This window comes from Falco naumanni, chromosome 14 (genome assembly GCF_017639655.2).
Source record: "Falco naumanni isolate bFalNau1 chromosome 14, bFalNau1.pat, whole genome shotgun sequence".
In the NCBI taxonomy this organism is placed as follows: domain Eukaryota; kingdom Metazoa; phylum Chordata; class Aves; order Falconiformes; family Falconidae; genus Falco; species Falco naumanni.
Window position 1 is genome coordinate 14,431,308 of NC_054067.1, and position 26,121 is coordinate 14,457,428.

Sequence of the window (26,121 nt, forward strand, 5' to 3'; positions counted from 1 at the left end):
TTGTAAGTGAATAACAATTAACCTTTCTAAGATGAACAGTGACAAAATTTTCCTGTTTGTCAGCATCCTGAATTTCCAAACCTAGTCTGTAAACTTCAGTGATGGAGCACTGCTCAAGTAGTAAGTGCCTTTTTTGGCTGGTAGAGTTTTTTGTATAAACTTTCCCTTTTCCTATTCTAATCTGTTGTGAAAAAAAAAAAAAGTCTGTGAAATATTCATTAACTGATGGAAACGTTGATTCTTCTTAGTTGTGTTTCTTTTGGTCAGTATATGTGTCTTTGGAACCTGTTATGGGGCTTTATTTCTTTTTGTCTCTGCTATCCTACTCATCTGAACACTTTTTGTTTCCTTTCTCATGGCTTTGTTGATGTCTCCTGATCCTGTATGACAGTAGTCTTGAGTGCAGCCAGAAAGGTTGTTTAAACATGATGTCCATCTGTTTTTATTGGCATTCAGACTATCTTGCAATAAAGAGACTAACTTCCTCTGAAAGCAGAGCAGCTAGAAGCATGTGACCTGTCAGCCGGCGTACTCTGATTCACAATTGAAGGATTGCTTGATTAAATACAAATTTGGATGTAAAGGTGAGCTTTGCTCTCTGTGCTGTGCTGAACAACCTGAGCCTGCCAGCTGGAGAGTTTCTCCCTGTATGATGCTCAGAGGCAGATCAGTTAATGTCTAGTTATTGGATGGGTATAGAAAGATTAAAGGAGAGGTAGCATTTAATTCTGGAAGTGGTCTTTGTCACAAACCTCAAAAAAACCTCCCCACATTTTCTTTTAAGTTAGTGCACTTGTGGAAATGGGCTCTTCGTGTGTGGTGCCTAAAGCTAGTCTGGAAGTGTGTCAGATTTCTAGTAAACCTTACGCATTGTAGTTACAAGAATATGACTTCTGTTAAGAGCAAGCAGTCTATTACTATCAAATACTTAAAATGTTTATAGAGGGTGGTCATTAGCGAAGCTTAAACCTTTGAAGAAAGATCCATTCAAGGATCTGTCAATTTATTCCTCTCCTAGGAGCTGAGCTGTATCCAGATGCTTCTACAGTGAGTCTGAAAAGGGTTTAAACTTTTATTATTTAGACATGACTTAAAGGAAACTGGAAAGTCTAGCACTTGCAGGACACCAGGAGACTTCCGCAGTGCCTAGAAAATGGATTTCTTATGATTAAGCTAGGGTGGACTCCAGTGTTTTGGTGATGAATACCTTGTCCATTTTCAGTTCCTTGATTTGTACTTTGAGCCACAGTGCAGGCAAGACTGCAGGAAGATAGTATTTTAAAGACCTGTGAAGAATATGCCTGTTTGCTACTTGAAGCAGATATGCATTAAAGTATTTGTGGAATCAAACACTGCGGTGGTTCCTTTGCTGGTCATGCTTGATGTACAAGATGTATCATATCCAGCAGTAGTCTGCTAACTGAGCTCAGGCTTTATTAGGTGAATTTGGTTCTTCCATCTTGTGCATTCTGATGTTACTCTGATGACTAAGAAAAGTAGGGCTCAGGCATACTTGTACTGTCTTACTGTTAATCAAAGGAGGACAGAGAGCTCTGGGAAGTGTTTGATACATGGGAGCTGTATAGGTATAATCACCTGGAATTCAGCAGGCACTTTTATTAGGCTTAGAAGAAAAAAAATGGACAGCAGTCTTTTTATTAGTATTTTTTTACAGTTTTATACACACATTAAGTGCACTGACCTGGAATTCAGAGGCAAATCTGCTGAAGCTGGCAGAGAGCACATAAACTCGTCTTCTCACCTTAATCTCTCTGTTGTTCTGTACCATCATATTGTCAGTTTTGGGCAGAGGGTAATTTCCCCCAAAAGATAAAAACATTACATCTGAAACCAGACTGAAACTAAAAATACATAATTGTTGCTTTATTCTGTCGTGTTTTTTTCTGTTGAATTTAACATTGGAAAGAGTCACTTTGGCTGTTTTTGAACTCCAGTATCTCAGCTTTACAAGTCCTGGTGAAAGTTTTATTTTTCTGTTGTCCTTTTCCTTAAAAAAAGGAGAATATATAGCAAGACATAGCTCAGTAATACGTTGCAATTTGTTGTTAAAAAATGAAACACAGTTTTTATTCAGATGCTTATTTTGAGGGGATGATTGTTTCTTTATACATAGTAACTTTGTGGCACACCATGAATAATATGTATGACTAAATGTGCCTCTGCAGCAGTATTTGTCCTGCGAGACCTATGAAACATCCTAAGTAAAGTAGGCAACTGTATTAGCCTCAGTTTTAATTGTTTCCGTGTCCTGAAAATATGGTTTTAAGTCATCCCTAAAAGTGAAAGGAAGAATTTCAAGCCTGTTTTAATAAAAGTACCACTTGTTTGCTCTTTGGTGATTACCTTCGGATGTAAGAAAGAGTTGCAAACTCTGAAAAGTAATGAGACTATTATTTTGTGTTTTGTTTATTCTTAGGGGCTGAATGTAATAATTGACAGACAGAGGAGTTCAGGGATGGGGTTGAAGATGAACTATACAAAGTTTTATTTGAAATTCTTCTGTAACAAATAATTTTCTGGCATGCTGTAATTAGTGGCTACATGTATGTTATCTTTGAAGAAATGAAGTATCTGTTGTTACTGTTGAGGTATCAGGAGTTACTGTTCCAAATCCTGCTATTTCTTTCTAACTTCAAATAATTGAATATCACATTCTTTGTTGTTGCTGCCTCACCAGTTTTTACTCTATTTAAAGACTGTCATTTGTTCTTTAAATTTAAACTTCTAAGAGTTCTTCTGGAACAAGTCTGTTCTGCTGATTACACGGGGATCACAGGGCACACTCCTTAGCTCTGAAGGAGAGACTTAAATCTCATGGGAAGGGTGCCCATATTCACTAAAATCCATTCTGCCAGAGGGATTGCTAGCTGAATAAATCTGGCAAAAAGAACTCAGCAAAACTATTAATAAAGGGACTGACAAGGTAACAGGAGCTTGCCAGTCTCATTCTTCCTCTTATCTTGTGCATGTGGTTTAGCAGAAACGGGCTGTATTGGTTAGGTCCATAGCTTGGGAAAGAGCATGGCTTCAGCTTACATCTTTCTTCATGAAGAAAGCTTTGAAGAACTGCATAGTTGACTCTTAGAAGTGTGAAGCCAAGCTTGTCTTGCCAAAATCTGGATTCGAATGGTCTTGATTGAGGCAGTGTATCTGGAATAGCTTTGTGGCATGATCTGTCTTGATTCCACATGAATTCTGTATGCATCGATGAAGGAGAACAAGGAGTGAGAAATGTTAGTTATCTGCAGGTTTCACACTTGAGCTGTGAAAGGGGGAGTCTGAGAGCCCCGGGGTGGATTCACTGTTTTCAAGAACCAGAAGTCAAGCACCATGTGTTCAGTCTTGAAGAATGTGGTTTGTTTGCGTTTTTTGATTCCTGTTTCCCTCCTGTTCCCTGATCTTTGGCAGGCCTTTCTTTCAACTGGATACTGTTATATGTTCTGAATATTTGAATAATGTTAACTGGGGGGACTGGATCAGGGGGTGTCCATGCTTTGCTAGATGTCAAGTTGTATTTCAGTGCAGGCTTCTGTGTTGGGAGCTGAATGCAGAATAATAAAAACACTGTACAGCTTGAAATGACCATGAGTGTTGTGCCTAAATGTAAAACACTGAACAAGAAAGATTTAATTTCTACTGATGTAAATCAATACAGAGAAATATGAGGGGAGCAAGATGATCTTGCTGTTGATCTCGCCTAAGAAGGTGTCATCTGGCAGCCGGTCATAGCAAGAACATTTTTACATTCCTGCACAGCTTTATTCTAGCCTAGTTGGCAAGAAGAATCTGAATATTTTTTTCAGGGTGTTTCTCTTCCTCCCCTCCCCCTTCCCCATGCCTTTTATGTAATGAGATGCTTTGCCATGCTATGAATGAGCTGCAAAGTAATTGAAAAAGGAGTTTCCTGAAACGGGCAGGTTGGTTCTGGCAGGGTATGTTTCTTCTGTCCTTTGTAGCTCATTTTGGAGTTGTATTTCTGGTTTTTCGTTGTGCGCTTCTTGTAGCTTCAGGTCCAGTATGATTGATATGATCAAGGGCCAGTATTCAAGAGTACAGTTTGCAAGCATGTGGTTGTCTAGCCTTGGGGAGAGTACAGAAATCTGGGATTTTTACAGACTGGTGTGTTTGCCTTCCTTTCTCAAAATGGTCCCTACCAAAGCTAGAGGAATGGTGTGACATCCTCTAACCCTGGGTTCCCACTTGGGGTTCATTGCAGGCAGTGGTTATGCCTGGAGATTTATTTGTGGTAAATAAACTTGTGGCCTGCTCTTTAACCCACATTGTGTTTTGAAGCCATCCTTTTCCAACTGCTGTTTTTCTGCCTCGCTTTAATTTTGTTTAGCCTGAAAAGAAGTAATAACTACTTCAGTAGAGAGATTTAGCAAAGATACTTAATGTGTGTGTTAAGCTTGAGGTCTTGTTGCTGCTTTCTAGTTTATGGGCTGGCAAATTAAAAAGCTGGATGTTATTTTTTGTTTTAGCTGGATTATAGTACGAGTTTAATCTTATTTGAAGGAGGAAAACTGTGTATCTAGTTCTAACTTGCACAGAAGAAAATGCTAACATGGCTTCAAAGATAGAGCAGCGAGGAGGCCTGTAAAATTTATGTAGCAGTTGCCATTTAGCTGTAGATACTGAACTTCTAAATATTAGGAAAGTGGTAAAAATGCTGCAGTGATGTAGTTTATTGCTGGCGGAGTTCTGACGTAGTTGTTCCTTTAAATGGGTGTGGCAAAAAATTGTTTGTGTACTGATAAGCAGGCTGCTTGCTGAAAGGAAAGGCATACTGCTAAAAGTAGGCTGTAGCCCATAAATAGTTATTTTTCCATATTCCTATTAGATGTGGCTTTTGTAATCTCTGTGCAGATTAGGTTTCTCAAAACAGTTCATGACATGGACAGGTTCCAAAGGTTCTTCAGCAGTGAGAAATTGCTGTAGTCCTCTGTCTTCTGACTTCTAATTCAGGTGTGAAGGCAGTTAGTTCATTGAGGTGGATTAATTACGCATTCAACAAAGGAGACTAAATTTGTTTTGAAAGATCAGCTTGTTGAACTCTATTAAAATACGGAGCAGAATTTGAACACTTTGGGATACCAGACCCTGTTGATTTCTTGAACTGCCTTTTTTTCTCCATTTAAGCACTTGGCGGCTTAAGTCTTTTTCAAATCATAGTAAAGACCTAGCCACATAATTTGTGCCCCCCTCCTTCTTTAATTCCTCAGACTCTCTTGGTGGGCCATGTTCCTCAGACGTGTGAGCAGACTGATGGATATGCAGCTGTGTGCAGTGGTTTGAGGATATTTTTTTTTTTTTAAGGATACTAGGTGGTTAAAAGGTATTGATACATAGAATGGAAGCTAAGTGGGACTCTGTTTGAAGTTTAAGGTTATTCAGCTACAGAGAAGCTCACTGGCATGAGAATTTTTTCTTTGTTTCCTCAATGCAGAATACTCTTCATAAATAATTGGTGTAAATTTTTTTAATTGCCTGTGTCAAAGAGCTAATCTTTAGGAGATGTGTTGTTATTCTTTCTTTTTGCTTATTTATGCTGTTTCTGAAGTTGCTTCATGTTATGTTACCGAAGTGAAAGAATGGCTAAGAATAGAGGAAGTGAGTTCAGTGGTTTCCATTTTCAGCACAGCATACAATTGACAGCTTGCATCTGCCACAGGTCAGGGATTGCTTGAAGGTGAAGGTAATTCTTTCCTTAAAAATCTGAGAAGGGGTGGGTTTGAATGCCGATTTTTAAAGTTTTGATAGTCACATGAATTTCCAGGCAGCTTGCCTTATGGCTGACTTGATGAAAACAAAGCTTGCTTATTTTTACTTCTGTTGTATTGAAGTTCTCCAGGTTCTCACTAAAAATGGCAGTGAGTCTTCGCCTTGTCAGATAAGGGAGATGTTTCATAAAGGGTTATAACAGAGGTCGGGTCTCGAGGACAGCAAAATTCATATCTAGTTTTTGCTACCTATGGTGGAGAAAAACTTGATAATGTGAAGGTTTGATACTTTATAAAATCAGAGTGTGTTGTTGTGAAAATTTCTTCTTGAGTATGTATCGTACAGTTCCAGTAAATATAATGAAGTATCTACTATCCTGGTATTTGAGTCTTGAACAGGACTGCAGGGTGGCATCAGAGTTTAGTTACATGCAAAAGTCACTGAGAGGCGAGCATGTGTGCAAGATGGGGAAAAGATGTTTACAGGTTACGCCCCTGTTTTGAATGTCTGCAGGTTCATTTTTTTCTTATTTATAATTAATAATGGATCTACAACTGTACCTTCAGTAACTTCAAACTTTTTAAATTTTTATGTATGCACACATGTGCCCCTATGGCACTGTTTGTGTAACTTTAATTGTAATAGGATTTTTAAATAAGATTAGCAAGGAGAAGTGAGGAAGAGTTCCAGGAATTAAAATCTATCACCATCTGTGGTGCCTTTCTTGTAAAGAAGTAAAATATGGAAATATGTATAATATATGAGAATGTATGTTGCTGTAATAGAATATGCGTGGTGTATAATGTGTGTTTATATATATGTAAAATATCTGAAACTGCATGCAGGTAGTGTATGGAAAGATATTCAACTAAGAAGAATGCATCTGTTGATTTAGACATTGCTCTAAGTCCCATAGCCTCTCAGGTTTACCAAGCTTACTCCCTTTTAATGTCATGGGTTTTCTTGGGTCTGGACAGAAGAAAAACTTAGAGGTACTTTATTATCTGAGAATAGATAAATGTCTGTGAATGGACAGATTATCTAGGATTTCCATGTGTTCAACCCAGATGCAGTATTTTGTAAGTCAGATAAATACTGAGAATAGATGAAATGTCTTGACTTTTAATCTGCTTTTCTTTGTTGACTTCCAAGTGTCTTTTTTACTCATTGTATTTCAGGTATTCATTCTTAAGACAATAAAAGATGTCTCGGAGATTTCACAAATAATAAAATAGGCCTCATAATTGCTATTTAATTTTATTGTTAGACATAATTCACACAGTGCAGTCAGTGGGATTTAAGAGAAATGGTACAGTGCATGCTGGCTTCAGCAACCAAGTTGGCATACATTTCTCATCTGGCATTTTAATGCTAGTGTAACTGAAACTGCACAACAAATTAATTACTGGCACGTTTTTTTGGTGGTGGGTTGTGTTTGGTTTGGTTCTAAATATTTTGCCATAACATAACTTTCTTCTTTTCCTCAAACTTTCTGCGAGATAGCTCTTTTCATTACAGTTTACCTTTGACTTCTCCCGGGCTATGAAGATCAGGTTTTTATTTTCATGTGCAGTGCTTGAAATGATGGTCTTTTAAACACACAGGTAATTCTGATGGCTTCCAAAGATACCAGCATGTATTAGGGTGCCATAGTAGTGGATACTTATAAAACATAGGAGTAGACACTCTGGTCTTCTTTTGCCAACCTTTTATAAAATCTTTTGAGCGAATTTTTCCACCTTTATCTGATGCATATTTGAGTAGCATCTCCCAATGTAAGTGAGCTCTTCTATAGTACTGCTACAATTTTAGGGGAGCTTCTGTTCTAAAAAAAAGCCTGGGAGATGCTTGAAAATCCAGATAGTATAACAGCATTTCTGGGGCAGGTTTTAGACATACTGTTAAGACAACAGGATATGTTTTCTCACATTGACAGACTGCTTAGCAGAAATTGCACAAGGCTATGTTAAATGTATTTGCTTTGGGGGGACCTAGAGGATCCAGGTTTTTATTTTGTTACAGACAAGGCATTAGTTCAGTCTCTGTCCAAGATTCTTTGAAGCTTTGTTTTTTCATCCAGTTGTACTCGGTACCTTTTAATGAAATTCATTAATGAACCTTCTTAGAAGACCTGTTTCTGTAAAAGAGCTGCCCTGCACTGACAGATCCTGAAGCAGTCTAACATACTGTTTCTTCTAATCTGGTGTATGTCATTAGATATCTATATAATCTTGGAAGGTAGATATTCAGTGTGCTTTCACTTTGTTTCTTAGGAAGAAGGCAGAATTTGGAGAACAGGTATGTTAAAAGGGTCGGAGGTGGGAAGGTGAGTCAGACAGTCAGTCTTGTAGCAGAATTCATCCAGGGCATCACTGCATAGCTGTGTTTATTTGAATCAAAAGAAAATGCTTATATAAGCTGTATTGGTGGAATAGTTGATGTAATTACTGCAGATATGCTGGCAAAAATTATGCTGTAATGTTTTTTATTTGGGACTTCTGAGCAGGCAGTTGGACTAGATGACCTCCTGAGGTCCTTTCCAAACCGAATTATGCTATGATCCTGTGACTCTATATGTGTATATAAACACATACAGCAATAGCATATGGTTGGATAAGAGAGGAGGAGAGATTTTACTGAACACTAGTGCAGGCTGTATAGTTGTGCGGGACTGGTGAAATGGTGGACTTCCAGAGCTATGCAGAGGGCTTGTGATGTCATCACGCTTGTGCTGGTACTGTTGTTCATGCAGGAGAGACTGAAGTTGGCATGCGAATGTGCCTGTGCTTGTCATACTTGTTGCAGCTTTTGTCTGTGGAAATGGGCTTGCAGGGGAAGAGCAGTAGATTCTTTTCCTGATTTGTCTGCTTATAGGTGTTGTCTTTGGAGAGGTGATGATGGAGTCCATATACTGCCTACTGTATTGTTACCATCTGCTGCCCAATAGAAACCAGCATTTATTAAAAAAAACCAACACCCTAACAAACCAATTATTGATGCAGGCAACTTTCAAAGCTTCTAAACCTTTTCCTGTTCAAGGAAAGATCTGTGAAAGAACAGGGAATAATAATTGATTGTTTTGCTCAGGAGTGTTAATAGTGTTAGAAATACTAATTTCTACCATATTAGAAGTTTAGCTGGAAACTGTGCTGCAAAAATTTATTGGTGTATATTTCAGGTGTGTGTACACACATACACACTTCTATTTATGTAAAATACATCTCCATCCTTTTCTATACCAGGAGAAAGACCATAGGCATTACTGCATTATATAAAATTTACCTTTGTTTAAAAAGTAGTCTTTTAAAGTTGTTGGCGTTTCTTTAATTAGTTGTAGAAAAACATTTCTATAGAACAATAGTCTGATAGACAGAAAATTAACAAAGATAAAAGCAAATGTGTTTCAAAATGCACAGTCTTTGTTCTATGGCCATGTTTTAAGTTATGCAGTGTTCTAAGTTTGAAGCTTTTGCAAAGGACATTATCTCAATATTAGCCATAGTTGGTCAGAAATATTTGCCGTTATCCTGGAGTGTCCTACAGTCCCTTGTCAGCCTTGGTGAATAACAGAAGGTGTAAAGCTGACTTCGCTGTGAGAGGATTTTCTTAGAACAGAAAGATGTGACTCTTTTCCTCTAGTCCCACACAGTTTGTTCTCCTCTGATGCCCCTCTGTTCCACCTTCCCAGGGATGTACGGGGAGTTCTGCCCTCTCCAAGTCCAGCCGTGCTCGATACCTCCCTATACTCCAGCACTCCCGTGTAATGGCATTAGGAGTTGTTGGCAGTTAAAATAGCCTTTAAAGCTCTGATTCACCTGAAGTAGCTTGGGGGAGAGAGTTTGGAGGCCTGGCTTGTTTTCTTGATCACCGTTAAGTGGGTGTATAGGATCGAGTGATGTGCATTTCCACTGAGAAGCCCAGAGGAATTTTCTGCTTAAGGTTTCTCCTGAAGCAAAACCCAAGTGTTGCTCTTTGATTGTGAAGGGCTGGATTAAACTGCTTTTCCTTTATCTGTCTGGAAGTGTTTAACGGTTTCATCTCAAATCAACAATAGCTATTAGCGTGAATGCTTCTGAGGAATCCCAGACTCCAGGTGTGTCTCAAAATGAAGTTAGTTTCTGTGAAGATGAGTATTTTAGGCTTAATGAAAAGTTTTGCCAGTCCTCTCCTAAACTCTTTTGGTTTTGGGGGGTATGTGTCTGTATTTATTGTAAATGGAGAACTAACCCTTAACTGTTATTTTTTGGAACTAAGGTAGTTCAGGAACACATTAGCTAACTAGCTAAATAACAATCCAGCAGCTTAACTAGCGGCAGGAAAAGTCTGGGTGGCAGATGCTGCTGCTTTTGCCACACCTGTCCCTACAATAATTTTTTGGAACACATCTGAAAATAGATTTTTAATTCAGATTTTTTTTAATTACTTTTTTATTTTTTTGTCTTAACAATGAAAAGATGGCAGGAGCTGATGCAGTAGTATATGGCAATATGGCTATCTTTGGGAAGTTTGAAGATTTACTGGTGGTTATTTTTTGGTCTAACTAAAGGCTTTATGAGTACCTGAAGCCTTCAGTCATTTTCTTTACCAGATTATATATATATATATATGTAACAATAATAATTGTCCCAGATTTCAGACCAAGTAGTACTCATCCTCTTTTTTTCATTTGCTGTTATTATGCATTTGTTCATCTTTTAAGTCTTTCACTGGATCTATCAACAGAAGAAAATGCAACATTTTTTGCCTAATTATTTCTCTTGAAGGCAGGGGGTTTTGCTTTTTTTTATTTGTTTTTTTTAAAGGAGTAGATAGCAATGAGCTCATCATAGGCAAAGGGGAAATTCCTCGTTCTTCTTGCTTTAATGTACTGCTCAAGAACACATGTGTGTTTTATATACTTGCAAAATCTAAAAATTTTAACTCCACAGATCAGTATGAAACTGCCATACTACTTCATGTTCCCTCCTCTTGTGATAGCACAAATGGCAGCTTGGTATATATGAACAGTGAACTGATTCAGCTGAAAATAAACCTGACAAATCATACAGTTAATTCTTAGCTAAATCTGCTTCTTGATTTGTCTCACCATATTGTGGAATAAATTCTGGTTCTGGTAGAAGGAAAGAAGTGACAATAAGAGCCCAGTAGGGAAATGAGACTCCATTTTGGACTAGGTTAAAGTAATTTTTAATTTTTCCCCAGTAAAGATTTTTGCATCCATTTGCAAGAACGCCAGCATAAAGATGATTTCTGGAGCTTCATGTTGATACTTGAGTATTTTGTTAAGTAGGGTAATCTGTGCCTTGGGTTGAATGCCTGCTTTTGCCAAAACTGTCACTGCTTTTGCTGGTTCTGAGCTTTGGAGTGCAAGAAAGTTCCAAAGCAAAGCATATCTTTCATATTTTCAAGTGTTGCTGTTGAATCAGAGGGTTTTTTTGGGCAGATGTTGGCTGAGCAGGGATTGATTTGTGCATTGAGTTGCCCAGTTCTGACAGCAGCAATGTGTTTACTTCTGTTGCTCTGCAAAGCATGGGCTGTTCACTTAGCACGTCTGTCTTACCTCTTAAAAAAAACACTCTCCTTTAAATTTTCTTAGTATGGTCTGAAGTTTGTGTTCTTAAACCGTGGAACAAGTCATCAGTCTCTCAGTAGTCACTGCTGTGGTTTTTGGATGCACAAGTTTCTCTAAGTGGCCACATTGCATGCTTTATCTTGAAGGGAAAATGAGAATTTGCTTCCTTTTTGTTTCCTTTGTGACTACTTGAAGGAGTTGAGAAATTTAAAATATTTCTATAATAATCAGTCTGCCAATCTTAAGAGTAGTTAATCAACAGAGATTCCAAGCCAGGTATCCTCAAGCAGTGCTATGCCGCCTGGTGCTCTGTGCTGCCTTTTTGAAGGCATGCTGGGGTGATACCAGCCAGTTCTGGTCAGTACCCCACTTTCAGTACTCTGCTCCAGCCTGCTGTTTCCTTCTTTGAACATCTCTCAGCCCCTTCTGCTCTGCTTCTGTCAGCGCTTTTAGCTGCCCTGAAGATGACTGATCTTACCAGTTCTCAGAATCTGCCAGTGAATATCAGGTAGTGGAGTCCTCTTGCAGCTAGCTCCGTACTGTTTGATGCTCTGCACTGCCTGATAGGATGCTTTGTCTGCCTAAGGCTCTTGGCCAGGTAGAAAGTCCAGCCTTTTCTGCCTGGGTGATGCTGTTAGTGCTTCTGTGCCGTAACTGCATTCCTCAGTCTTCTCAATTACTGAACAGATAGGATTAATATTAAGAACAGCTCTTTTCTTTCGTTTTAAAGAGTTGTTATGTGAGGAACTGAAATGAGGTTTGTACCTGACTCCCTCCCTGGTGAGTCTCATTTACCTTTGACATAATTGCGTAATGTACGTTCGGTAACTAATAGCTGAATTAGATTTATTTCCTGCACACTGACTTCTATCTGATGCGAGCCTTCCAGTGACAATAAATCTGGATGATGTGCTTCTTGGGAAGTAATGAGGGCCAATAACTTGGAAGTAAATTAAGTAACTCATGTATTTCCCCCCTCTCCCCCTTCTTTTTTTTCTTTTCTAGAACCATAGAGCAGACCCAGAAGAACTGTTCACAAAACTGGAACGTATTGGGAAAGGCTCCTTTGGTGAGGTGTTTAAAGGAATTGATAATCGGACACAGCAAGTGGTTGCTATAAAAATCATAGACCTTGAGGAAGCAGAAGATGAAATAGAAGATATACAGCAAGAGATAACTGTTTTAAGTCAGTGTGATAGTCCTTATGTAACAAAATACTATGGATCATATTTAAAGGTAATGTATAATATTGCACAAATATTTGCTAGCACCCAGTTGTTTTGAATGCCGCTAGGAAAAAATTCCAAAATTGAGGAAGAGTTATCATGCCAACTTGACCATTTATTAGTAGGTTTTTGTTTTTCTTTGAACAGAGCTTTTCACTTTGTTTTGCTCCTTTTGCTGCTGCTTTTTGATGCTGGAATTTGCATGAAATGGCTAGGGAATGAACAGAGCTGATAGAGGTTTCTTCTTGCCTTGCTGTTGCTTTTGGACAATGGTTTTCTCTTCTCGCTCCACAATCCCTAGCACAATTTTGTGGCCTTTCTGGGGAAGAAAAAAACACCTTCTTACCTGTAGAAACAAACCCCTTTCTCTGATATGGAAAGAAACCCTGGACTGTGTAGAGATGTGCTGGTAATTATGCAGCATTGTAGGCCCGAGACAAAGTAAAACTGACATAATCAGAGTTATGTAACCACTGTGTGAAATGTTATCTAAGGTATAATTTAAAAACAAACAAACATGAAAACCTGCAAAAACCAAAAAAGTGTTGAGTAAGTCTTTTCAACTTGCAAAACTGTCCAGATATAATCACCTTAAGTATGGCTTAAACGATCTGTGGCGCATACGTGTTTTAGATGTTTTTAAAAAAACCTAAAGCCATGTAATAAAAGCTAAAGTATTAACTGTAGTTACAGCTGTCTTAGAAGTTGGGGGGGGGGGGTGGGGGTGTTTGCTTGTGTTTGGGGTTTTTTTTGTTGGGGTTTTTTTGGCTTGTGTTTTTTCTTGGTGGGTTTTTGTTTGCTTGTGTTTGGTTGTTTTATTGTGGGTTTTTTGTTTGCTTGGGTTTGTTTTTTGTTGGTTATGGGGGGGTTTGGTTTTGGGGTTTTTTTTTGTTTGGTTTTTTGTTTTTTGTTTGTGAATAGGGAAAGAAAACAGTCTTTTCATTATTTACGGCATTATAAGTATTGGAAGCAAAAACGGCGTTGCAAATCTGCCTAAGTACCTGTGCATCACAGTAGTTTTGTCTTTGGCCTTATCATGCAAGTCTTTCACTTTTTACCCTTTTTCTTTGATATCTAAGTATAGTTATTCTGTCAGTGCTATAAGACTATCAACTTGTGGTTAGGGATTTTTATTTTTTAAAAAAATGTACTTTCTTTACCACTGTGTGAGTTCTTTACATTTCAATTGTAAATGGATGAATTCTGAAAGATTAGTGCTGACCTCTTTGCTTTTCACACTTCCAATGTTTTTGGGGAAGGAAAACTTCTGTGTGTGGAGCTTGGGGAGGTGTTTGTGGAATTTTGGTTACTTTCCCATTCATATAAGAAATTCTTATTTTTTAAAAAAAAACTAAACCCCAAAAAACTGAAAAATGGTTCACAGGAATGTTTTTCATCCCAAACTAGCACAATGGGAATTCTACTGCTTACTGTTCCCCAACTAAATGAATAAAAATGTCCACAAATGAGTACTTTTAGTTCTGTAATTAAAAATAAATAAATAAAAGTACTGTTTAAGCAGTATCTTGGCTCTACATTTTTCTTAGGCTAGATTTATCCTTGGTTACTAATACTAGATCTTTCAGCTTGAGATTCCTCAGGGGAGAGTGTATTAGCTTTGTTAAATGTGCAAAGACTCTTCTATGCTGCCTTTTCATTTTAGTAATAACAGGTATTTTGAGAGTTATATCAGTCTATTATTTTATTTTTTACTTAATCACTATAGCTTTTAAGTTTTTATTAGCTATTATTCTAAGAATGGGTGTCAGCCAAAGCATTTAGTTGTGTAGTACTTTGCTGAGGATTTAATTTCTCTATATATTGTAGACATCTCTTGGAAGCAGTGGAATAGGCACAGTTGTCTACCAAATGACTGTATAATTAAAGGTTAAAGCACACTAAAGTAAAATTCTGAAAATTAAGACATCTTACTACTTGCAAAACAAAGTCCTAGGCTGCAGAGATTAATAGCAGTTTCCTATGGATATGACCAGTGTGAAGGTCATGTTCAAAGTGGTCCCATAGGTTTGCTGGTGAATACTTGGCTTTATATATAAAGATCACTGAAAATATTCCTAGAAATAGTTTAAGATAGTGGCTAAAAAAGCATAAGCATACAGTGAGTAGAAGGTATTTAAAAAATTCAGAGAATTTTTTTTTCCTTTGCATCTTTCTTTATAGGAAAACAAAACAGTTGAGCCAGTCTGCCATCTCTAAGATCATGTTTATGGAATATAAATAATTTACTAAAATATATTAATCCTACATGTAAGTTTCTCTGAAGCTCTAGGGAGTGCCATTAGAAATGTTTTTTTTATTATTATTTTTGCAGTGCTTAAAGAGAATTCATATTTTCCTGATTATACCGAAGCAAGCCCTCAGTGCAAAGGCATTCAGGGTGCCTACAACACCTATTGGTATTCCTTAGTTGAGTAATCTAGATCTTGTTTAAATCTTACAATCTGATAGGTTTTATTTTGAAGAAATTGCAGCTGAGACCATGTGCTGGCTTCAGGTTTTTCATATGTGCCTGAGTTCATCCACTTGAACTGTAACAGAATATCTTCTGTTGTAACTTATTCTTGTTTTTAAACCGATTTTAAGTAAGCTTTGAATAAGCAGATGGTTCTTGTCATCAATTTGTAGTCACTTTCAGTTTTATCTCCGGTGAGATAGCGTATTTGATACTTAAAAGTTGTTTATGACTAAAACAGAAAAGAAGAGATGTTAACTGTGAGGGTTTTCTAATTGCAAGCATTTCAGATGAGAGATTTTATTTTTGTACAGCCTTTTCTACACATTCTTCAGCTTTACAGTTTCCTTGCACTTTAGGATGCAAAGCTAGGCTTGTGGCTGAACAGGATGGAGTCGCCCAGTCTCAGGGAGCCCAGGGCTTACCAGCTACATGCAGGCTCTTCCAGATGCTCCTGCTGCTGAAAGGGGGAAGGGAAGAGTGTCTTTATTTCATTACTTGACTTACTAATTTGTAACTTAGTCAGCTCAGCTGATGCCATGTAAGATACTCTTATGTTTGCAGCCTAGCTGCTCATTAGCTACAGCTTGTACATCTGACTTGTACATGTGATTTTAAAAATATGGACAGTCCCTTAATATTTTTACCTAGCAGTGCAGTGTTATTTGTCTGTTACCGGATATTTTACTCTTGAAAAACCTTATTGTTAGTACAGAGTGGCAAGGTCTACTTACTTGAGGTTCTTGGAATAAAGCTGATGGCAGTTTTCAGTTAGTGATACAAAAAGGTGCAAAACCCCAACATCTTTGTAATTTGGGTTACCTGTATATCTTGAATTTTGGAGTTTGAATGGGAGTTTCCCATTGAATTAATCTTGGAGCTTAGGTATTAGTAATTTTCTTCTCGAATTTTCATTGGGTATCTGGCAAGAGCAGAACTGTTTTCTAAACATACTGGTAGGTGATGTACAAATACATCGTCAAAGAATGCACCATAATAAACACATTTGTGTACGGTGGTAAAATGTTCTAACTTCATATCGTGTGTTTCACAAATGCCTGTAGAAATGTACAAGCTTACAGCTGTATTAAGGCAACTTTTGTAGCTATAAGATAACTTTAAATCCTGATGTAGATGTCTGTAGATGTTCTCATTTGTGGAAGGTCAGGATCTTGCCTCCTCATCCCATATTGCACTTTGATTGCAATTAACATCACATCTCAATAAATAAAACATTGGTTGCGGAGAGTACCCTTGAAAGTGATAGTGCATAGCAACGCAGCAGTGTGAGTTAGGTTAGATAGCTAAAATGAGTGTTCTCCTCAAGCGTAATGGCTTGTCAAAATGTATTACTAACTTATCAGTTCAGGAATGATGAAGATTAAAGGTATTAAAAGTTACCTTAGTTCTGGCATGTTTTGGTTACACCAGTTTGTGAAGCTTGATAAAATACTTGAGCTGTACTTTACATGGGAATCCCATAGAGATAGATCTTCTCATGACTGAAATTTTATGCTTGGTTTCCCTATTTGTGCCATTTAGCCGAGGAGTTTAAATATCTATCCTTGTAAATATTATAGCCACCTGGGCTTGCTCTTTTCTTTTGCACTTAAAACAAGCCTGAAGTTATTAGTTTTTCAGATTTGATATCGAGAACTCTTGTAGTAGTGTCCAGAGACTTCCATCAGTATTATACAGCACTTTGTGCAGCAAAGCTCTGAGACAATCTAAAGATACTGTTTATTCTACATTGTCTATTTATACTTGATGGACCAAAAATAGCTAGGAAAAAGGTTGTTCATGCCTGTCTAGAAAATATCCACACCCGGTTACAGTGGATAGTAGCAGTTTCTTTGAGACATTATTTCAGAAACAGGGTACTTACTCATTTTCACCCTATACTGTTTTTAAATAATAGTCAAATCCTCCAAACATGTCCGGTAACCACAATGTTTGCCTTAAACTGGAGTTCCTTGCAGGTCTCCTCAGCTGACAAAGTTGGGCTTTGTAAAAACTGCTAAAATTAGCCAGCCCTTCCCTGCTGATCTCATAATATTGGAATAGACTCTCATAAATGGTGTGTTTTTTAAATTTGGTATAAATCTAATAGAGCCGACTTTGTTAAGATAATTGGATGCGGTGCTTTCAGAAACTGCACCTTTATTTGCTTGTTGAGTTTTCTTTAAATTTCTGTCACCAGTCAGGCAATAGGGTGGGAAACCATGCAATGTAGAATGTAGGAGGCTTTAAAAAATACTTCTGCCAGTAAGCTAGTGCTCTGTTACAAGGAACTAGCACTAGTAAATATTTGTTGGAAATTTAAACAGCATGTGTGGTACTTCAGCAGGTCTGGTTCAGTTGAGTATTTTTAGTAATGGTTTTTATTTGAAATCAAGAAATGTTTTTATTTGCAGAATTACTTAGAATAGTAGCCCACAGATTAATATTTTGGTTTCTTCTGAAATGTGAGGGGACTCTGGCGAGCAAATAGCAGATGATCCCAGTTTTGAAACATACACTCTGTAGATCTGATACCAAGTCTTTCGAGTTTTGTCTGTGAACCAGCTACATACCAAGGGCAAAGTCAGCATCTAAAAACCAGTGTTAGAAGTATTTGTCAGTTCTAGTATTCTAGTAGAGACATCTCCACAAAGAAAACAGAAACTCACCTATAGCCCATAGTGAAAGTATACATGAACTTTGCAATATTACTAGAAATAATTTAAAAAAATATAATCCGAAGATAGGTGCCTTAAGTCATACTTTTTATTGAACTACGTTGCTCTTATCTTCGACCTTTTAGTGGCTGATTTCAAATCTCTGATTGGAAAACTTCAGAAACCTGAGCACTTTTGTAGGGTTCCAAGTCTGGCAGTGCAGTTTCTCCTGGCTGGTGGTTGCGCAGCTTTGTACCTGAAAATTGGAGCTGCCCCTAGGGTAGCAAGCATGTTTTGTGGTAGGCTGTAAGTCCTTAGGTACAAGCATATTCAAGGGCTATCAGTTCTCGCTTTTTGATGGATCTGACAACTTCAAGTTGACACTTGTAGGCATGTTAGATACACACTTGCCCAGTTACCGTGTAGGTGAAGAGGCACTTAGCAGCTGCCTCCATTAGGCTTTACATTTCTGTTGTCTTTGAAGCGTGTTCATACTCCCTCACTTGCTCAAAATTAAAGTAAGTTCCAAGTATTTTCCTGAGATGAGAGGTGTGGTGATGTTACAAGAACGTTTCCTATTGTAATGCTTCTATATCACAAATGGCTGGAATAAATAGTTGTAATGCAAAGACAGTCTTTCGTAAGAACTACAGCCTTACATTTAAACACTTAGTTTAAACTTAAACCACCACCAAATCACTTTCTTCTCGAAGTTCTGTTGCTTTGGGTGAACTTTTTTAGGTGTCACTGGAAAATGATTGGCGGGAGGAGTGGTGGTGGTGTTTGTTGCTTTTTTAAATACAGAAGTTAAAATTTAATTGATATTTAGACAACTTGCACAGGAGCTGTGTGATACAAGAAGTAATTACCTGTAACTTGGTGATTAATGGGACTCTGCATTTGTGTTCTCCTAATAGTATGCTGGTAGTCTATTCAAATACATGGGGTTTTTTTTCTGTGGCAGCCTTGGACTTCTAACACCTCATGCCTTCCTTTACAGGGCACAAAACTATGGATAATAATGGAATATTTGGGTGGAGGGTCAGCTTTGGATCTTGTAAGTATATGATTTTTTTGCATTATAAGTACTAGTGAACCTTGTTTCATTGTGCTTTCATATCTGTTTATATATAATCTAGTCCCTGGAGGCAACTGCTAATCACATCACTGCTACATTGTAATGCTCCAAAAAGTGTGAATTTGAATGATAATTCTGTTATATTTAATTGATGTTGAATTTTGTTTTTACTGTTTGTCCCTAAGCATTAGGAAGCATCCATTTGTTCTCAGTCAAATGTAAGGCAATTTTTTTTTCTTAGTATGAGGAGAGGTACTGTTCTTGCCGTATGTGGTGGGTTTGGGGTTTTATGTTGGCAGCCCCTCCCATATCTCCTCCCCCTGGTAGAATTCATTACACTCGAATAAAAAAATGTTTCCTTTGGGATTGGGTCTCAGGAATGAATGAAGTGTGTGCCCACAGAGTCTGGTTAGTTTTAACTGGTTAAAAGGTGTTGGATTTTCCATTTTCAGGTATTTTCAGTTAAGCGTGAAAGTGCCTTTTACTTAAGATAGTGCAGCATTCATGAGGGATGTAGCTTAGAGAGTACAAGAGCACAGTTCACTGTATGGATGTGGTTTCCCCATACTTTCAGTACAGCTCTGCCTCAGCTGTAAAGCGTAGAGGCCCACCCTTTCCTGTAAGATAATACAACTCAGTCTTTGTTTGTGTGATTGTGAAGGAAACATGTCATGTCTTCAGTATTACAGAATGGTGTGTTAATTATATATTTGCTAACAGTGGTCCTGTCTGCAAGAGCTGAAGTATGTGCTTCACTTCACAAATTGAGTTAAACTTCTTAATGAAATTACATCGCATCAACTCAGCTACAGGAATGTAAAAGCATAGTAATTACGTGTAGCATGTAGTACTTTGTAGCTCTGGAACTTGGTCTTTTTGAGAAATGAGCTGTGACATATGTACTCTTAACACTTGAATAATTGTGGAGTTGTCAGAAATAGTGGTCAGAAATTGTGAAATAGCCTTTACTAGTGACATTGAAACCACTGAAGAATAAAACTTTAAGTTTTGCCACATTTACCTCACTTTGCCATACCATAATTTCATGGTGTTCTCTGTTTCAGTGCTGTGTTGATATTTTTTTAATAGCAGAATCACCCACCTTAATTGCTTCTGTTTTATTTACATAGCTTTCTAATGTGCAAAGCTTACACTTATTCCATACTAGCAACTTTATAGTAGCACATTATGTTCTTGATGCAAAAGCAAGCATGGTATCAAAAATGCTGGAACAAGAAGAAAAAATGCATCATTAAATTTAAAACCCACAGTCAATAGACTAATTTATTTCGAAATAAACTGAATTTCTTCATTTGCTTAATCTAAAGTGCAAAATTCAGTCTGCAGTGTTTGCTGTCTGTAAGAAACTGTAACTTAATGTTAAGCTTTTCACGTGCGTTGCGTGCTGAGGGGAGTGCATACTGTATGCAGTAGAAAAGTACCAGCATTTTCAATGTATTATCAATAGAGGACATGTAAAGATGATCATTCCATTGGCACCTGTTTCTGATAGAATGTTGACATACTTTATTAAATATTCCGTTAATTCTGTTAGTTCTTTAAAAACATCTTTCAAGTTTAAGATTTAATTAAATCAATAACAAGGCAAAAATTAGATACAAGACTAAAATTATTTTAATGTGTCTTTTCTCTAAAGCTGCGTGCTGGCCCGTTTGACGAGTTCCAGATTGCTACCATGCTAAAGGAAATCTTGAAAGGTCTTGACTACCTACACTCAGAGAAGAAAATTCACAGGGATATAAAAGGTGCATAACATTTTAAATGTTACTTTGTTAAAGCCTTTAAAAATCATAAGAGCAGTATTCTAATTGAGATACTATGTTTTTCCCTTGTGGCAGCTGCCAATGTCTTGTTATCAGAGCAAGGTGATGTTAAGCTTGCTGATTTTGGAGTTGCTGGGCAGCTGACAGACACGCAAATTAAGAGGAATACCTTTGTTGGAACTCCATTTTGGATGGCACCTGAAGTTATTCAGCAGTCAGCGTATGATTCAAAAGTAAGTATGAAAGTAGAATACCTTTTCTGTGTATCTGCAGATCCAACAGAAATGCCTTTGATTTTTGTGGTTTTAGCTCTATTAGCATGGAGAAAAAAAAGTGGATTTCAAATAATAAAATTAAAGGTACAATTGAATTGTTCTTACACAGTAATTATATGTCACTGTACTCGCATGCAAGACACATGCAAATCACTAAGTAAAATGATACTTTCTAGTCAAGAGTCTTTCAGAGAAACTCCCTGGATGCTTTCAGTGTTGTGGGTTAGTTGGTTGGTTTGTTTTTAATTTCAATTCAATGTTTTGCATTTAATTCAAACAGTGGTAAAGTTTTCACAAATTAGAATGCCATCAAAACTTATCAGCTTATTTAAAGCCAAGATGGTGGCTGAAATGTTACTCTTTCCTCAGATTTTTAGAAACAGCTCTGGATATAATTTCTTCAGTGGTATTTCTGAGGACCTGTGTAATGCTGAAGATTTTAGCACAGGTGACTGATCCTGAGGAGCAAAAAAATTTACTTGATGGGTAGCTGTGGTAGCATTACAGTACCTTGTACATTTCGTTGTCATGGGAGCTGTTGATGGATGACCGGTTGCAAAGGAGAGCTTCCTTATGTGAACTAACAGTAGAAAACCAGACCTCTGCCATGTTGTTCTGATGGTTGGGAACTGCTGCTAGAAGTGACAATAAGAAGGAACAGTCCCCTCTTCTCCCGTGTGTATACCTACAAGATGACCTATGTATGGCTAGTGAAATGGCAGTGTATTTTGCTGGCATTGGATTTTCTACACCCTGTGGATGCAACTTCAGATAGCAAGAAATCTAAAAATCTTGGTATACGCAAAGTAATACTTTCATACAATCTTTTTCTCAACTGTAACTGTACTTGTGATGTGCACATAAAGAAAAGACTGTTGAATATCTGAGATGTCTTGAAGATATTCACACTTCAGGAGACTTTCCCAAGATCCTTCAGATTTGATGGCATTTTTGTACATGTCACAAGGGTTCTTGCTGATAAGAAAGACTATGTTGTAGTTCTCATGTTTAGGGTTTCAGTGGTGCAACTGTAACGTGCTCCCCGGGGCATTTTGGAAAAGGACTCTACCCTGCTTTGAAAATGCGTGTAGTCCGGTTGAATTGAGAATAATTTGTCTCTGCTTGCCCTGTGTATAAATCAGCTGTATCACCCCTCATTTATGTTCTCCCAGCAACCTAATCTTCTGCCTTCCATATCGCCTCAATATGTTGTGAGAGCAGTGCCCTCTCCCTTTTCTTTCTATGCCAAAAGGCTGGTGGGAAAGCACAGAAGATGCAAGCCTTTGGTAGGACAGAAGAAGGGTTTTGGACAGGATACACTTCAATTTCTAGACTAATACTGATGCGTATTTTGGCACCTGGACTGAATTCTAACCTTTCTCCTTCTGTCCCTACTTCAAAATGACAGAAAATAAAAAATAAATTCATACATCTTTGCAGTGGTAGAGATTTACAAGCCCTATCTCTTCTTTCAAGACATTTTGCTCCAACATGTAGTTGTTGGTTATGATATTTCAGTAATAAACAGTGAACTAGTTTAATTCTTCAATATTAAGTGCAGGTATTTTAGTTCTTGTGAATAGGAAAGGAATATTGGAGAGTTGCAAACTGTAACTCTTGTTTACTCTATGGGCAACTTCGATTTGTGACTTCTGTGCCAAGCGTAGTCAACCATTGCCAGCCACTTTTTAATTAGAAGCATCTTTAGTGACCTTAATAGCTATTGTAGCTCATCTAAGAAGATGCAAGTAATGTATATTTCACTTGGGAAAAATCTCTAAATTGGGAAATAATTTTATAGTTCATAAGGTATTTTGGTAGAAAGACAGAATTTTTTATAATGCTTACCTTTAGCTAAAATAAATACCACTTCATTATTCTTCAAAAACTTACACTGTGAACTTGGTATTTCAGGTCTAACTGGTTGATCATCTTCTAGCTAAATTCATCAAGCAGGCTGTTAGGAAAGAAATGAAGTGATCACCTGTTGGATTTCATTCAGCTTTCTGCTTTGTTCCTTTAGAGTGAGGTTTCTAAAAAGGTTGGATACCTCAGTGCATCTACAGTTTAAAAAGTACCGTCGGCATGCAGTTTTTCTACCTAGACAAAAATCTGAATTGGGCATAGGAAATTAGTGGCAATGTGTAATTCATTATGTAGAAAAAAATCAGAGGGAGATTAATGTTTCTGAAGGTTTTTCCAAAAGCAAGTGCATTTAGGTGCGTTTGCTGACAGTGTTGCAACAGCAAGTGTGCAATAAAAGTGATGTTGTAGGTGTTTGTCTTTAAAGACTAAGTCAGCCAGGCCTTTGGGAATTATAGCCTTCAAGTATTAGAAAGGAATCTTTGTGCATTGTCTACTTAGAGCAAAAATAATTTTATAGATAGATGAAGTATATGTGAAGATTTCAGTTATTAAATGCTTAGTCACAATATTTTGAACTTAGTTTTGAACTAAAAGTAACTTTTCCCTTCTCAGGCTGACATCTGGTCATTGGGAATCACTGCTATTGAACTAGCCAAAGGGGAGCCTCCCAACTCTGATATGCATCCGATGAGAGTTCTGTTTCTCATTCCGAAAAACAATCCTCCGACGTTATTAGGAGAATTCAGTAAACCTTTTAAAGAATTCATTGATGCGTGTCTGAATAAGGACCCAACATTTGTGAGTAGAGAGATATATGTGTGTGTGTGTGTGTATAGACGTTTTGGTTTTGTTTTCTACTCTCATATGCTTGTGAAGTATTTTGCTGGTGTAGCACGTCATAGTTGAAATAATTTTAGAGAGTGTACTTTCCACTGTAAACGGTAGTGGTGCTTTTAAGTAACTGTGTCTCCATCCTAGTGTCTTTTGTTTAAAATACTGAAGGGAGGAGGGAGAATGCTGAAAGAAATTATGGTGGCAGGGACAGCTTCCTAAAATGCACTCAAACCTAGGATAATGTCAGAAGAGAAACTTTAACAGAGGAGAGAATCTTTTTTTTTGGTTTGGTTTTTTTTTCCCCTCCGGCAGAACTTTTTCTGCCTGTCTGAATTCTGCTTACAAGGAAACGTTGCATTGGACAATTTTGATTAGTCATTTTCCTGGGTGTGTACCTTCTAACATAGAAGGGTAAGGAGTATAGTCTGTGTGTGACTTGATCATATTTTTAGAGTGCTTGTAAATGTGGATTACTGGTTTTCTTGACTTCCTGTTTCAGTAATTTCCTGATACTTTATGAGTTAGCTTTAGGAGTCAGTTGTCTTACTAAATCTCCCTTATTAACATTTAAAATCATGAAATGTTAGCATAACTTTAAATATTTAAAGTGTTTCTTTCAGCGTCCCACTGCAAAAGAACTTCTGAAGCACAAATTCATTATGAAAAATGCCAAGAAGACTTCATATCTGACAGAACTGATTGATAGGTTTAAGAGATGGAAAGCAGAGGGACATAGTAGTGATGAAAGTGATTCCGATGGTTCAGATTCGTAAGTTTCTTTTCAGTTTAGTCTCCTTTTCTTTTTTTCTTTTTTAAATAATGTTACTGAAGTAGGTTTGTTGCAGTTTCTCTTTGTAATTAACACCTCTTCTGTACATCTGTCTCTGTTCTGTATGTTTTTCATTGGCTTCTTTCAAGAAAACCCCTTTATGACCCTAAAGACTAATACATAAGTTGTGCGCTCATTATCTCTTTAAGCTTTCTCTCTCTGAACTCAATTTCAGTTCTGTTTAAGTTCTGTGTATTGCCTAGTCTGAGGCTAGTGGTTGTACCAAAACCAATGAATCACAATTAGAAACATTGCAGAGCAAGGGTGAGGTGTGTGAAGAAGTTTGTACAATGCCTGTGGAACATACTTTCTGTAAGTCTCTTGCGTTTCTGGCCATCAGGTAACTTTAAATGGGATGCCATGGGAGAAGGTAGGCTTTATGTGTAGATAACATCTTCTCTTTGCTTTGATGGTATTTCAGTTTATTCAGCCTTTCAAGTTGTTTTTCTTTAAAGTTCAGTTAATGCTTCGATACCCAGTTTCCTTATTTTAAGGAATGTGGAACTAATCCATAGAGATTTATAATGTATTTGGGTTACCTATGCTTGCTTAGTGTTATGTTGTGGCTAGTATTATGTACATCGTATCCCTTTCCTTCAGGGAGTCCAGTAACAAAGAAAATAACTCGCATCCTGAGTGGAGCTTTACAACAGTTCGAAAGAAGCCAGATGCAAAGAAGCTACAGAATGGGACGGTATGTGCAGTCTGAAGAGTTCTTTCTAAGTGCTGGTTTTGAAGCCAGTTTAAGGAAGATAGTGGTAAACTTAGCAGTTACTCACTTTTCATAAGAAGTAACTATATTTTTGTAGTTCAAGAGATGATGCTTGTTAGTGATATGCCCATGTCAGCCTTCAGTGCGAAATACACCGCATACTAATAGATCAGTATCTGTTCGTAGAGATGTGAATTTTCAAGACGTGTATAATGTTAGAGAGGAAAAACTGAACTGTTTTTCTGATGATATATGATATTGTTTCAGATATGTCATCAGGCATCTGTTTCCATATCACATAATGTTTGATATATTGGGCCTTGATTGGTTTTGTAACATATTTCAAGCGCTTTGTTGAATTTAACTGAACTTCCAAAATCACATGTGCTGTGTTAAATTCACTGTATATGTTGTATAGGAATATGCTAATGTAATCCTTATTTGTTAACTTTCAGGATCAGGATCTTGTTAAAACCCTGAGTTGTTTAACTATGATAATCACGCCTGTGTTTGCTGAGGTAAGCCTCTTGACTTAAAAAACTTCTTTGAAAATATTACCCAATGCCTGATAACTTTTATAAGTTTTATCTGTTTTGGTTTGCTACCCAGCTCAAACAGCAGGACACAAATAATGCTAGCAGAAAGAAAGCAATTGAGGAACTTGAGAAAAGCATCAATGTGGCAGAAGCAACGTGTCCAGGGATCACAGATAAAATGGTGAAGAAACTTATGGAGAAATTTCAGAAGTAAGTTAAGGAATTTTTTTGTATTCATTGTTTAAAAAAAATAAATTAAAAGAAAAATGTTATAGTAAGAACTTAGGCACTGGCAAGGCTAGCTGACACTGAACAGCCTACGTTGGGTAAATCTGAGTGCTTTAGCGTTAAGTGAAATATCTTCTGTGCCCCGTGCTTTTAAACTTTTAGCTTTGGTAGTTAGAAGTAACACTTCTGTTTGAGACTAAAACTAATGGTAACAATTACTGTATCTGTTTGGTCTAGTGCTGCAGTTTTACTGTAGTTGTTATACCTTGCTTCCTTTAATTTAGCCTGCAGTTTTGTTGTAAGCATATT

The 26,121-nt window shown here is 37.3% G+C and overlaps 1 protein-coding gene across 6 annotated transcripts in view; it reads left to right on the top strand.

Moving 5' to 3' along the window:
- The window catches only part of STK26 (serine/threonine kinase 26), a 33,605-nt gene that overhangs the window by 3,939 nt on the left and 3,545 nt on the right, over positions 1–26,121 (top strand). For 3 of the 6 annotated variants that reach the window (XR_005830924.1, XR_005830925.1, XM_040614259.1), the window contains exons 3-11: positions 12,320–12,550; positions 18,671–18,727; positions 20,406–20,514; positions 20,608–20,765; positions 23,286–23,471; positions 24,116–24,276; positions 24,937–25,030; positions 25,504–25,566; positions 25,658–25,794. Coding sequence is in view for 4 of the 6 variants with exons in the window: in XM_040614259.1 (XP_040470193.1) it covers positions 12,320–12,550; positions 18,671–18,727; positions 20,406–20,514; positions 20,608–20,765; positions 23,286–23,471; positions 24,116–24,276; positions 24,937–25,030; positions 25,504–25,566; positions 25,658–25,794 (1,196 nt within the window). In the remaining 2 variants the exon portion in view is untranslated. Of the gene's footprint in view, positions 1–12,319; positions 12,551–18,670; positions 18,728–20,405; positions 20,515–20,607; positions 20,766–23,285; positions 23,472–24,115; positions 24,277–24,936; positions 25,031–25,503; positions 25,567–25,657; positions 25,799–26,121 lie in introns of those variants that run through there. The other 3 variants (XM_040614261.1, XM_040614262.1, XM_040614263.1) reach the window with 3 other exon arrangements.